Below are 14,556 nucleotides of genomic sequence, written 5' to 3'. Positions count from 1 at the left end.
CTTAAAAAAAACCTATATATTCCCCTTTTAACTGCTTGTTACATTTTATTAAAAATCTACCAATCTTAGTTTGTAATTTCTATATTGACTCCAAAACTCAGAAACTGGAAAATAATGACTCACTTAATTAGGCTAAGAGTCCAATGAAAAATGGAAGTTGGTTGGAACAAAAACCTGAAACCATCGTAGGTCCCCAGGATTGAGTCTGGGAACCACTGATTTAGACATATTCCTTGGAAAGGAAAAAAACCTACCATATACGAATGATCTGACATGGCAGAATGTAAACCCTAACAAGTCATAAAATGAAATAAGATCGAATATTGCGAAGGATTGGTTTCTAATTAAGCCATTGAGCTGGAACAAAAAAAAATGTCTCTACTATGACATCCCAGGACCTCATTTGCAGACCCATTGTCTACACCAAGAGTTCCCAAAGTGGTCGATATTGACTTTTTTGATAAAAACACATTACATACCAAACTTGCGAACGAAAAGGTAAAATGTGTCATTAAAAGAGTCACACGTAAGAATGCATGAAAATGCATGTAGCACAAACATGTCTGTGCATTGTCTTATTGAACGTATCAAAGCAAGTGTGGACGTAAAAAACCGTTGCATGTCCGCACTTGAACGCGGTGGGACGAGGCGATGGATATTCGATATTAGCAGAATCTATCAGTCTTGTACGGTTATGCAACGTATGTTAACGTAAGTTGCTAAGTTACTCTTTGTCCCTACACCAACAAGGATGGACACTGTGGATTTTGTACTATGTGATATTGTATATTATTTACAATATCATGAAAATGATGGGACGGCACGGTGGTGTAGTGGTAGCGCTGCTGCGGGGAGAACATGCAAACTCCACACAGTAAGGAGACCTGGGTTCATTTCCCGGGTCCTCCCTGCGTGGAGTTTGCATGTGGGTTTCCTCTGGGTGCTCCGGTTTCCTCCCACAGTCCAAAGACATGCAGGTTAGGTGCATTAGCGATTCTAAATTGTCCCTAGTGTGTGCTTGGTGTGTGTGATTTGTTCCTTCCTTGCGCCCTGTGTTGGCTGGGATTGGTTCCAGCAGACCCTCGTGACCCTATAATTAGGAAATAGCAGGTTCGATAATGACTGACTAACTGACTGAAAATGAATGTGTTGACAGACAAGCAAGGCATAAATATTCATCCTTTATTTACACTTAATCTACTTCATGGGCACGAGGGACAAGATTTTATCTGTAATACTTTACAGTTTTAATATAACATAACATTCATGCATTTCGGATGTGGGGAAAAACTGATGTACCCAGAGAAACCCAGTTGTAGACTTTGTGAAACAGTTCAAACTCCACAATTATAAACTGCTCAAAAAATTAAAGGAACACTATATAATCAGAGTATAGCATCAAGTCAATGACACTTCTGGGATATTGATCTGATCAGTTAAGTAGTAGAGAGGGTTGTTAATCAGTTTCAGCTGCTTTGGTATTAATGAAATTAACAACAGGTGCACTAGAGAGGCAACAATGAGACGACCCCCAAAACAGGAATGGTTTAAAAGATGAAGGTCACTGACATTTTTACCTCCTCATCTTTTCTGACTGTTTTTTCATTAGTTTTGCATTTGGCTATGGTCAGCATCACTACTGGTAGCATGAGGCGATACCTGGACCCTACAGAGGTTGCCCTATTCATGTACAAGTAATTGTAAATGATATATAATTTGAAACTAAACACATTTGGTCAAATGAAGTAAACAAGCTGCAGAGATAGATTGGTACAGGGGTGGCTTAATGCCTCTGTGCATGCCCTCCTTTGCAGATCTAGGAGTGTTTATGTGTACGTGTATGTGTGTTCATTTCTTCCTGTTCATCATCCAGCATGTGCTCTGCTACGGGAAACAATTGCTTCTTTAATTGTGTGAGTTCATGTGTGCGTGAGCTTCTTTATGCCTCTGTATGTGTGCACATGTATATTTCAATACATTATGTATCTCAAAATCATTTTGCAAGTCAATTTCCTGTTCCAACTGTATGTTTGAACAAAGCAGACTGCAAAAATCCGGGGTAAATCAAACAATTTCTACAGCAGTTATCTTTAGACATAAGTCAAACTGTTTTTGAAGGATAGAGAAATAAGTACCGAACCAAACTGGAACAAAAATAACTTGGAACTTGTAATAACGCAAGCACAATGCAATTTGTTTGATAATGATTTTTGGAGGATATCATTGAACATAGGTTTTCATAGTCACCATGCTAAAATCAGCTTTTCGCAAAGTTTTGAACATCATAGAATTAACATTTGAACTTCACTTGATGGCAATCTTTTGGCCCCATTAGGAAACATCCATTTATCTATACTAATAAAAGGCAAAGCCCTCACTCACTCACTCACTCACTCACTCACTCACTCATCATTAATTCTACAATTTCCCGGTTGAAGGCTGAAATTTGGCAGGCTTATTCCTTACAGCTTACTTACAAAAGTTAAGCAGGTTTCATTTCGAAATTCTCCATGTAACGGTCATAACGGTCGATAACGGTCGACAACGTCCGCCATGTTGAACTTTCTTATTTATGGCCCCATCTTCACGAAATTTGGTAGGTGGCTTCCCTGTGCTAACCAAAACCGATGTACGTACTTATTTCAGTGGTGTGACACCACTGTCAGCCGCCATATTGAACTTTCCAACGTCACTAATTCTCCAACTTCCCGTGTAGGTAGAAGGCTGAAATGTGGTACTTATTTCAGTGGTATGATGCCACTGTCAGCCGCCATATTGAACTTTTCAATGGTCTTTGTTACTTATGGGCCCATCTTCAAGAAATTTGGTACGCGGGTTCCCAACGCTAACTGAATCCTACTTACGTACATATATACGTCCATAGCCTGCAGCTCGGTCACCGTGTGAGGCGGCGTTGGGTCCCCCATCCCAACACCTCCCACGTTGTTGGCTGCCTGCCTATATAAGGCCGACTGTCGCTCCAGTCTCTACATTCCCTTCCTTGCTTTGCCACGGGATTCACGTCTCCCTGCTGATAACTACAGCCTTTTTATTTAATCCACGGCTTCTCCGCTGTTTTATTGTTCATTTATTTTACGATTATAGTTATTGTGTAGGTATTTTAGACTTACTTTACATTGTTCAGGTACCCATTTCCTTTATCATTCCAACCGTAACCGCATTAACATGTCTATCGAGGTGATCACCATCGATCAAAGAACTGTCACTTACCGAGTGGTTTCCATGGCACCTGCCTTTTCCATTCTCTTTGTTACATATTGCACGACCATATCAGGCTCACTCTTGATATCCGGAGGAACATTGTGTCTTATGTATTGAATGACTGGGACAGGTTCAAGGTGTGGACTGATGACGGTACAGGAGATAATTATACTAAACAGGAGCACTAGAAGAGTGAAATGCTTAAGCCCTTCACCTATGCATCTGCTTGTGAGTTGATGGCTGCTGCTGAATTGTTCGGTTGTCGCTTTTAAGTGTACCGAAATGGCCAAATATTTTACACCTTTGGACAACCGCCAATGCCTCTTAAACATCTTAGATTCACAGGCGACAATTTCAGTAGTGGACACTTTGATGTTTATAAATGTTTAAACTCTCAAAAGCTGGATGTGAAGTTATCAATGAAACTGGTTGTATACTTACAACGCTTGACAGATGCCGAATGTCTCTTCAACACAAGTCCTACAAATACTGTCGCAATTGAAACAAACCATGAAACACAAACCGATTATGACAGCAGCAATCCAAGCTGTGAGATTTGAAACAAGATTACTGATCACATGGCCAACTGTACATTGCATGCTCAAGAGTAAGCTCAGCGCACAGCTTGGTCATATTACAACCGGTGGGCCGAACTCTGTGGTATACAAAGAGATCCTTAACAAATAATTATTGGTACATTTTCCCTCAGTTTAAAAAGGTTTAATTTTCTTCTTAATAAACATTTTAAGGCAGTACTTCACCGCTGCGAAGCGCGGGTATTTTGCTAGTATGGAATAAAGTACTAAATAAGTAAAATTAGAGTTTAGATTCTGAACATCATATAGTGAACTGCATCATTGTGGTTGCAGTTCTACAGCCTACCGCTCTCACATATTCAACTCGGCTTGACTGTCAATGACACTGAGATCATTTAGGCAGGTGAAAACGTCACAAAAAGTTGAACTTGAAGTTCTGGGATTAGGTGTCATAATTCTCCTAAATGCACAAGGTCGGGTACATATCATTTTTCAGGATCACTTTAAAAATAGGTGTGGCATGGTTGTGCATTGGTAGTGCTGCTACCTTGCAGTAAGGAGACCAGGGTTAGCATCCTGGGTCATCCCCACGTAGACTTTGCATTTTCCACTTTCCTTCTACTGTCCAAAGACATGTAGGTCAGGTAAATTAGTGATGCTAAATTGGCTGGGTATGTGTTTGGTGTGTATGTGTGTGTCTGCTTTGCTATGGACCCTGTCCAGGATTTGTTCCTGCCTTGCACCCTGTTCTGGCTGAGATAGGTTCCAATACCCCCACACATGAGCCTTGTCTGGATTAAGTGTGTTAGAAAATGACATGGCTTTAAAAATACACAATGACAAGCTTAACCTCCCCTTTTGTAGTGTGTATTCAGTGTTACCTGTAAAAGTGTAAAATATCTACTGTTTATTTGATTCCAACATGGTTTTTTAGGGACAAGACTAGCTCTGCAGAATGTATCACAAAGAACATGAAATGTGAAAAACTGAAAGAAATATTTTTTCTGGACTGGAAAGTAATGGAGTCAACACACTGCAGATGAGCACACGGCTGCTGTCGTCATGGGATGTGGCACATCTATTGCCACTCAGCGACAAGGAAAAAAGTCGGAGAAGGGTGAGCTGTTGTCTACTTTTGTATCTTTTTTTCTCTTCAGTTCTGAAGAACCTGAAAAATGTAACAATTTATTACTTTGTTTATTTTGTTTTTATAAGTTCCAGAGGGTCTCATAAATTTCCAGACAAATATGAACCAATACAGGTAAAATTCCATTACAATGAACTCCCAGGGACCTAAAAAACATTTTGTTGTAATGAAAACTTCGTTGTAATGAGATTCTATATTTGTTACTATAGTGCTTTCTTTAACCAGTATACAGGCATTTGCAATCATTTCAATAGCTTCTTTCGAGTTAATTTTAATCTCCTCCCACCTACAGCTTATGCTGACGAGAACTTTTCTTAGCACTTCTTTGCGATAATACACTTTCAGGGTGAGAATGATTCCCAAATCCAATGGCTGAAGCACTGCTGTGCAATTGGGTGGGAGGAATTCAATGCAAACATTATCTAAATGTGGAAGCATGCTGAGGGCAGCACAGTTATCAATCAGGAGTTGAATTATTATTTCTTCTTCATATTGTGAAGTTTCTGAACTCTTTTGAGTCAAATGGGAATGACACACTGAAGTGCATCCTGAAGCATGATTGCAGCGTCTGTGGAAGATTGTTTGTCCATTGCTGGGGCAGGGGAATAGGAGGCTCACAGCGCTGCAGTGGAGCGCCACAGCAGCAAATCATAAAAGATCAGGGTCGCACTATAAGTCCCTGTCTTGCACCCCAAAACACGAGGCTTAGTCTCAGTACTTTAGCAAAACCAGCTTTATTCAGCTTGAAATAGGAACGGCACGGTTATTTATTGTAGCATGATCTGCCACTCTGCTATACACAGACATAGCAGTCAGGCAGGATCGTGGCCAGGTCAGTGATCAAGTAATCCTGTTACAGTATTTGCATTTACAATTACAATTGAGATCTTTTCTGTTTTCTTTGGCAGAGAGATGCAGCATATCTGTGAGCCTGCTATTGCCCCGTACAGATGCAGAGATCGTACTTCGGGACACTCTTTGGTGTGTTGTCCCGTTGGAGGAGGTCCCAAGAGAGTTTACAAACCTAACATTTTCTTGAATGAGTGCTGCATTAACGAATGATGAATGAGCATCACTGAACCACATAAAAACTGCTTTTTCGACATCTTCAAAGGCAGCAGTTCACATACAGTACGTTTGCAACCCAAGATTTTTCTACTTTTTTAGCTCTGTCTTTCAAGAAAGTTGACAGTGTCAATGGCGAAATTCCGAATTCACTGGCAACGTCTTTTTTTTTTTTTGCCGCATTTGATAGCAGCAAAAAATTAAAGTTTTTTTTTTCTAATATGAACTGTTATCGTTTTTTGTGTCTGCCGTTTCTATAGGAGGGTGACAAGAAGTTAAATTCCAATGGATGTTTTTCAAATGTTGATAAACAATAAGCAAAATGTATCACTAAAAACCGCAGGAAACAAAAACAGCAAAAAAACAGTACAAGGAAAGTTCGAAGAAAGAAAAAAAAATTACAGTGTTTCTGTTTGGGGATCGTTGTGCACAACTGAGCTGCGGCCACAGAACTAACTGCTCTGTGGATGATTCATTCATGCATTTCAAGGTCTTTTGTGCACTTCGCTGTAATGAAAGTATCTGCTGAATGTACTTTGTAGTAACGGAATTTCTATAGACTCGTGTCATATGGGGAAGCTGTTGAGACCATAAAAATACCTTGTTGTAATGAAAATTTCATTGTAAAGATATTCGTTGTAATGGAATTTTACCTGTATTAACTAGGTGAGAAGAGATTACAAAAGAAGATAAGAAGATGGCTTTTGTTTCCAGGGTTAAATTCCATAAATCTCATCTAATGAGTATTTTAGAAAAAATTACACGTTATAAGGAATACAGTATATGAAACTCAAACGGACAATTGCACACGTTCGGTTGATTGGCAACTCTAATTTGGTTCAGTATTAGTGAGTAGGTGTGTGCATGACTGTACCCTATGAGACACTAGAATCCTATCCAGGGTTTGTTCCTTTCTCGTGATTGATTGTTCTAAGATAGTATCTGTCACTCCACACTCTTCACCAGATTAAGTTGTGACTTTCATTGTCAGGTTCACATTCAAGATGGAAACTTGTGCAGTCTGCAAGTTGAATTGTTTCTTTATTCTATTTACAATACAGAGGACAATACATACACTTTTACTCAACTGCCATTTGTTTGCACACTGAATTGTCTGTGATTGTTAGTTATTACAAACATAAAAACTACTGATACTTCCTGCACTGTGTTGTTTGAATGTAGCATATTGCCATGTGGCTAATGATACTGTTTGGGTTGTCAGATCAGTTACAGCTATTAAAATACACCGTTAGTGATACTAACCAATCACCAGTAGAACAAAGCCACTGTTTCTGAATCTTATATAAATGTGAATATACAATGATCTATATTTATTGTGAATTCACTTGCAACAGAACTGAATTTGACACCGGACATACTCCAGGTTACATTTTACTTTAGAAGTACTGTATGTGCTTTCTTTTCCATATAACCTGTTCTAGAAAATGTCTGGAAAAAGGATATTTAGCTTGGCAGTGGATTAGGTTTAGGCCAAGCTCTAAGGGGTCATTTAGCTGTGCTAATCTAACCCCACATATGACCAGCCCCACAACCAAGCTGTCAGGTATAATGTTACTTGTTAGTTTTTTAAGACTTTATCACATCATACCCAACCAGTATTTCAGATGCAACCCCTTAATATTTTGCTCTGGAAATAGAGCTGATTGAATTGCAGAATGGATAGATCGGCTATTGCAGTAAAATCTTTCCTGGTCAGTCTTTGCAGATGTAGCATCATTTTTGTTACATTTCTGTTAATGTTAAACATGTGCGGGCTTAAATGTCAAGGCAGATATACATACTGTAATATAAACTATCACTCCTGGGTGAGATCTTAAATGCTTGTTTACATGCAGTGCACATCTGTACAGCCCTTTTCTGGAATCACTGCTCAGTATTGTCCGTTTTAAAATCCATACATTGATTCCCAATCACAACATTTTGTTCCATGCTTTATTTAGGTATTCAGGTTCACCTTCTTGGTGGCATGTGTAATTATTATAGAGAACATGACTGAGAGTTCATAAAGACTACCTATCAATCTGGGTCAGAGTTAGACCTCTTTTGAAGTGGATGCATTTCCCACTCACAGACCTGCAAACATGATAAAGTGTCTTTCAAATATAGACTATTATAAAGGCCCTCCATAATATGTTCATGTACTGTACTTCAAATGAGTAGGTCAGTCTCCCTTTGACAGATCAAGTCAAGTCAAATCAAGTCAATTGGCTTTATTGTCATTGGCACAAAATAACATTGCCCATGACCATTGAGCAAAAATGCTATAATAGATAAATAACTAATTAAAAAGAAATATTAGGTAAGCAAATAGTTAGAAATAATTCATGTAGATAATAATAAATAAATAATTAATCATTAATAACAGTAAAAGTAATAATAAAAAAACAGCATTAGTGACAAGTGTAACAAATGTACTACAAATAAATTTGCTACAAGGGGTGGATGTGAGGGCAGGAGGGCAGCACAGGGTTCAGAGTCCAGACAGCCAAGCTACACAGAATATGGCAGAAAAGCTACAGTATCTTCTACCAGATGGAATTGGGACAAAGAGACTGTGGGAAGAGTTGGAGCTGTCCTTAACAATGCTGTAAGCTTTATGGAATGAACCCTTTACAAATATGTCTTCAACAGAGGGAAGAAAGGGCATCTTCAATTTTTTTCTGCTATGTGCACTATCCATTGTATGATCTTACGGTCTGAGACACTGCAGTTCTCTAAATCAGACAGTGATACAGCTTGTCCGAATTCTCTTGATGGTGCCTTTGTAGAATGCAGTGAGAATTTGGAAAGGTAGTCTTTCCTTCTTCAGCCTGTATGGACTGTTTGGGGGTCTCTTTGTCAAGAAATCCAGGATCCAGTTACATAGGAAAATGTTTTGCCTAGTAGACCCAACTTTTTTGTGAGCTTCTGAGGTATAGTGGTGTGGAAAGGTGAACTGAAGTCAATGAAAAGCATCCTAGTATAAAAGCCTCTTTTGCCCAAATGGGACAGGCGCAGATGTAAATCAGTTGATATGGCAATATCAGTGGAGCGGTTCAATACGATTACATTATGTTGTATATGGCTGTCACTTATGGATGTGCTTTAATTCAAAATAAACTCATTGTGTATTCCACCTCTTCTGGGGAAGCTTGAGTCTGAGGAGGCATCCTGGAGTTATAAATCAATATAAAGTCTTATATCTTGGCTTAAGTTTATTTTTGGATTAAGAAATATTGGTCCAGGTCTCTGTCATCTTTCATATGGTTAACTTAACTCTCCTATTAAATTTTCTTTCAGTGAAAAGCACTAAGAAATGGTATTTGTAATTTTAGTGTAGAGTCTTAATGTGTATCAGAAGGTTCTCTCACTGAGCCCCTCAAGTGACATACAGTAGCTGCATTGGATTCTTATTAGTTTCTCTGTTAGCATTAAAGCTCTATTACATAATGTTAATAAAGAGCCCTGTGATCAAATGTCCAAGAATACTTTTTCATTGCTTGCACAATATAATGAGATGTTTTGAAGCCATAATCTGAATAATCTGAACAAATGTTAATCCCTCCTAATGGGGACTCATCTCTCTCAGTAGACCAGGTGAACACACAGCTTTAAATATTATTACCTAAAAATGAATATTCTTATTTTATCTATGTTATCAGATTTTTTTTCTTTCTGCCCTACTTTTTTCTCTCTTGATGTACTGACTGTGTCACATTTAATAATTTATATAAGATTTCTGTGCTTTGCATTCTAACTCTTCCACAATTGCAGAAAGTTGTGAAAGTAAATGGAGTGGTACAATGGCACAGTGGTTTCCACACAACTTCAAGAGAATGGATTTGAATCCCAGTTAACACACTGTCTACATGGAGTTTACATATTATATTCATGTAATTATATATTTATGGGTTGATCTTCTGGTTCATCAAGGTATACATCCACAGTAGGTTAACTGGTAACACTAAACTGGCTCTAAATGTTTGGACGCATGAGTGTGCTCCTGACAGACCAGTGCCTTTTCCATGGTTCCTACTTTGTGCCGGTGCTCTCTAGATAAATTCTGGCTCTATAGCAACTGTCCACTTCGGATTCTCCTGTGGGCATTGGGTGACTGTGAAGACCAAGGTGTGACAGCAGCATCCTGGGAAATTCAGAGAGCTAGATTGCTGCTGTCTCTATAGTGACATTCACAACTGAAATGAGACAGGCTTTTGTCCACTGCTATTGTTGGGCTCTAGACTTTTCTTTTCATAGAACTCGTATTAAGAACCCTAGGTTCTTCTCCCACCCTGATGGTCTACCAAGAATTGCAGTTCAGGTGGTGAGGTTGTTCTTGAACTTCTTCATGGGTTACTGACAATCCTGGTAATATGTGCCCTCTGGAGGATCTTGATGATGGAGAACCATTTATCTTGTTTACTCCCAGGATGGAGTAGAGCTTGTTTTGGTGGAATCTTTCCAACTCTTTTAGATGTCATCAGTATAGTGTCCAGGTCTCTGGGTTGTAGAGGATTGTGCTGAAGACAAATGCACATTAGAGTGAAAGCTACTGTAAGTCTTCATTCTTAGTGTGTGGTTGCACAAGACCAGTTGCGTTTCCCATACATTCAGAGGGATGCAAGTATCCTGCTTGTGATATCCTCATTGATGGTGAAGGAACAGGAAAGGATGCTGCTGATGTAAGTAAAGTGTGAGACCTTTTCTAAAGGTGCACCATTGACACTAATGGGCACCTCATTGGACAACTCCATCCGGCAATTGCTTGAAGTGTCTTAGTGATCTTAGTTTCTGTATGGTGCAAAATCTCAGCTTAATAACACACATCTGTGGTAAGCTGAAGGTACTGCATTGAGTGGCTGGCAATGACATTGTAATCTGCATACTGTGCCTTGGTGAGTTCCACTGTGGAGACATTAGTTTTTGGCACATGATGGGCTTAATTGAAAAGGCACTAATCCAAATGGAAATGCAGTTGGAGTAGAAAAATATTTTTTTCGAAAACTATGTTATTGATTAGCAAGATATAGGGAGAATGAAATTGCTTCAAACCAGTCTTGACTGGGAAAGTAGAAGACATTTTTCCATGAAACATGACTTGCCCCTTTATGTCGGGCCTGGATGATCCCATTCATTTTGGGAAGGATACCAAAATATCAAAGGACCTTTAAAGAATGTTGTGGACGAAGGTTCAAACAAATAGCAGGCAGACACCAATTCTAATAAGCAGAATCTTTTATTTCTGACTTCTTGGTGAGCAGAGTGGCTTTTCCTTACAGAGAGAAAATGCAAGGAAGGCCCCCGACAAGGGGGGTTCAGCTGCATTTATAACAAAATCTTCAAAGAGAATGGTTAGAAATAAAATAGAGCATTTCCATCCAAGGCCACTGAACATTCTTTACAAATTTTGCTGATTACAACGGAAGCATAAATTCTAGTCTTATATTTGGAATGAAGCTTATCAGAAAACCTGCCATAGTCACTGCTGAAACAGCTGGGAAGAGTCAAAAACTGCATTCCACACCAGCAGCTCTACCCTAATAAGCACACTTCTGTTAATAATAATACCTAGCCACACAGAGAACATGCAGATTTTCATACAGAAGCTAGCAATAGATTTTAAATTCCATTCCACAATGTCATAGCAGATTGTGTTAAAGGCTTTCTCCATTCAAGGACTATCAATAGAAGAGTATGGCAGTGTTCTCTGGAATTCTCTTGAATCTCTCAGACAAAGAATATCATATCCATGGTGCCATGGGTGCATCGGAATCCATTTTATGTTTCTGAGTGAAGTTTCTTGTCAACTGATGACAACTGATCATTGAAAATTCTAGGGAGTATTTTCCCAGTGATTGAAAGCAGTGAAATGTACCAGTAATTGCCGTAGAAAATCTTGAAATTGGGTTATAACAGTAACACATCAGAAGTCGGCAGGTTTTTGAAACTGTTCCCTTACCAGGGGGACCAGATGATGCAGTTGAGAAGCAAGGGATTGAGTGCCCACCTTCAGGACTTTCACTAGAATGTTATCAGGACCCAGTGATTTGTTGTTTTTCATTCCTCACATAGTGATTTTGACATCATAAAGGCTGGGAGATGCATCAAAGCACAGGGTCTACTGAGTTAGCCAGTTGATAATAGTGCAGTCGACTCCAGCTGTGCAGATCAGCAGTGCTTCAAAGTACTGAACGCACCTTTTAATAACTGACATATCAATCTAAAGGATAGTGGTCCCATCTGTACCTCAGCCATACAAAGTTGCTCAATGAGGCATAAGAGATGGATTTTATGAAAGTGTAGAAATTTTCTGATGGGTTTGATTGTATGCCTTGAAGCTTTTATAGTGGTCTCTCTTGGATAATGGATCATTCTCTTCTTAAAGCCTTGGCACATATTTCTGGTTGATAACATCAGAGATCTCATTGTTGCTTTAAATGAACAAGTCTAGATATTTTCAAGTCTGATACTCAAAGCATTCAATTGGGGTCTTTGTCATGGCATTCTTCAAGATGCACCAGTGCTAGCTGATGGAAGCTAACAGAGGTGGTGGTAAAACCTAAGAAAACTTGTCCTTAAGTATAGAATGAAACTAATACCTCCAAATGTTTATGTGCAAGTAGGCAATCATAACTTTTCTACAGATTGCTGTGAAGTTGTGGGAGTGCTAATATAGCTTCAGCTTCAGGCCAAGCTTTGGAAAGATCATTTGTTGATTCATCCAGCTGTCTTCGCTGTCCTTATCACTCAAGTGGTCATTACATCAGAGTAGTCGTGGTTTTCATGTTATAGTCAAGTAGATATCAATACCTTGAACTAAGGTGCTTCAGAAACATCTTATGTTTCTCTTTCAGTCAAAACATAATGTTTATAACTATCAAATTGGGCTCACAGTTCAATCTCAGAAGAAGAAGGCCAGATCAAGCTTGCAGTGTTTCTTGTTGACACATGCATTGAAGTCCCCAATAATGAAGACCTTGACTTGTTAACTAACATTACAGAGAACTTGCTGGAGGCTGTGGTGAAAGGAATCTTTGGTAGCAGTATCAAATTCTATCTTTGGGGCATAGACACAGCAGTCATCTGCTTCTGTCCAGTGAGAGGAGTACAAAGGGAGATTGTGACATCCTTTTGTTGATGCTGTTGGATGCAGGTTGAGGTCAGTAAAAAAAGATCTTAATGTCAAATCCTACCTTTCCAGACAAAAGTGTAGCTAGCTTTGACTTATCTTTGTTGACCAGTATCCATTAGTTTAGTTTTGCTGATGGCTGTTTGTTGAAGGTAAACCTTTATAGTTACCTGGTTGCAAGCATGGAAGATTTTCCTATCATTTCTGTCAAGAAGAATTCAGGCATTCCATGTCAGCAGAATACCTGAAGAACTGGAGTGTTTAAAATCCATTTGTTCGTACCACATAAAGTACAAAATGGCTTGGTGAGGCAACCCAGTCAAGCTTACTTGAGGACAACTTTTCTAGATCTTTTCTAATATAAGGTGAGTTCTGCTACACCTGTATAGTAACAATCAGCCATGAAAGCTAAACACAGAGTCCCAGTGCTGCCTCAGTTTATTGTCATTGTGCCTTCACCGTCAAAGTGCACACTTTGTCCTATGGGGTTTCTGTTGTCTCAGTCGCCTTGTATCTGTTGGCCTTGTTCTTTTCAAAAAAAGACATAGAGGACTTGAGGAATAGGAAGGTTGTAATACGTTGTTCACATTAATAATGGGGTTGGCTGGCTGCAGACTCCAGGACTCTATTAACTTCATTGTATAAACTCTGGATCCAAGGCACAGATGTGATTTCAGACAACAGAGGCTATCCACAACTCCAGTAAGTTGCTGTGATTTCATTTCTGCTGGGACATTGGTTCTGTTCATGTTTTCCTCCCAAATGCCAGAATAGATTACCACCTCATTCAAGCAGCTGGCATTGTAGATATTGTGGGGTCTTTATCCACCAAACGCTGGAAGACGGCTGGAGTCCCATGCAAATCACCTTGATGGACATGGTACTGCCAGTGTCTGCTAGGGGTTAGCATCTGAGAGATAAGGGTGTATTACTGTGTATATCTAAATGCAAATATACCATGTAATAATATGACAGTAACGGACACTTTTCACATTTCTGGCTGAGGCAAAGTAAACTACAATTTAAATGAACTGCAGTACTTATAGTATATGTTGCTCTGAATATATAATGAATATAAATTTGCAGTTTTAGAAAAAGTGTGTGTCCAAGCAAGTGGCTTTATATTGAACTTGAAAAATGGTTGTCAGAAATGCAGACTTGTTTGTAATATCAAGATATATGTCTTTTTTCTTCCACTTCTTTGTGGGGTCGATGTGTTTGATCAACTTTTTCCAAACAGCTTGGTCCTGCACCTCCTTCTCACTCAAACCTGTTACCTTCAGTTCTTCTTTAACTTTATCCATTCACTTCTGCTTTATCCTCCCTCAATTTCTTCTCCCCTGTACTTCCATTCCCATCACTCTTTTACCCACAAATTCATTGTTTCTCCACATCACATGTCCAGACCACTTCAGCCTACTTTCCTGTACTTTCCGAGATCTCTCTCCCACTTTTGT

General features: G+C 39.1%; 1 protein-coding gene across 3 annotated transcripts in view; it reads left to right on the top strand.

Moving 5' to 3' along the window:
• ppef1 (protein phosphatase, EF-hand calcium binding domain 1) overlaps nucleotides 1-14,556 on the top strand; it is a 171,541-nt gene that overhangs the window by 17,340 nt on the left and 139,645 nt on the right. For 2 of the 3 annotated variants that reach the window (XM_039745019.1, XM_039745018.1), the window contains exon 2: nucleotides 4,693-4,875. The exons of the other annotated variant lie outside the window; for it this stretch is intronic. In XM_039745019.1, the coding sequence (XP_039600953.1) occupies nucleotides 4,821-4,875 (55 nt within the window). In that variant the 5' untranslated portion in view covers nucleotides 4,693-4,820. The remainder of the gene's footprint in view (nucleotides 1-4,692; nucleotides 4,876-14,556) is intronic. 3 annotated transcript variants of the gene reach the window in all.

This window comes from Polypterus senegalus, chromosome 2, assembly GCF_016835505.1.
Source record: "Polypterus senegalus isolate Bchr_013 chromosome 2, ASM1683550v1, whole genome shotgun sequence".
Classification (NCBI taxonomy): domain Eukaryota; kingdom Metazoa; phylum Chordata; class Cladistia; order Polypteriformes; family Polypteridae; genus Polypterus; species Polypterus senegalus.
Note: the sequence above shows the minus strand (reverse complement) of the source record. Positions and strands in the feature narration are given on the sequence as shown.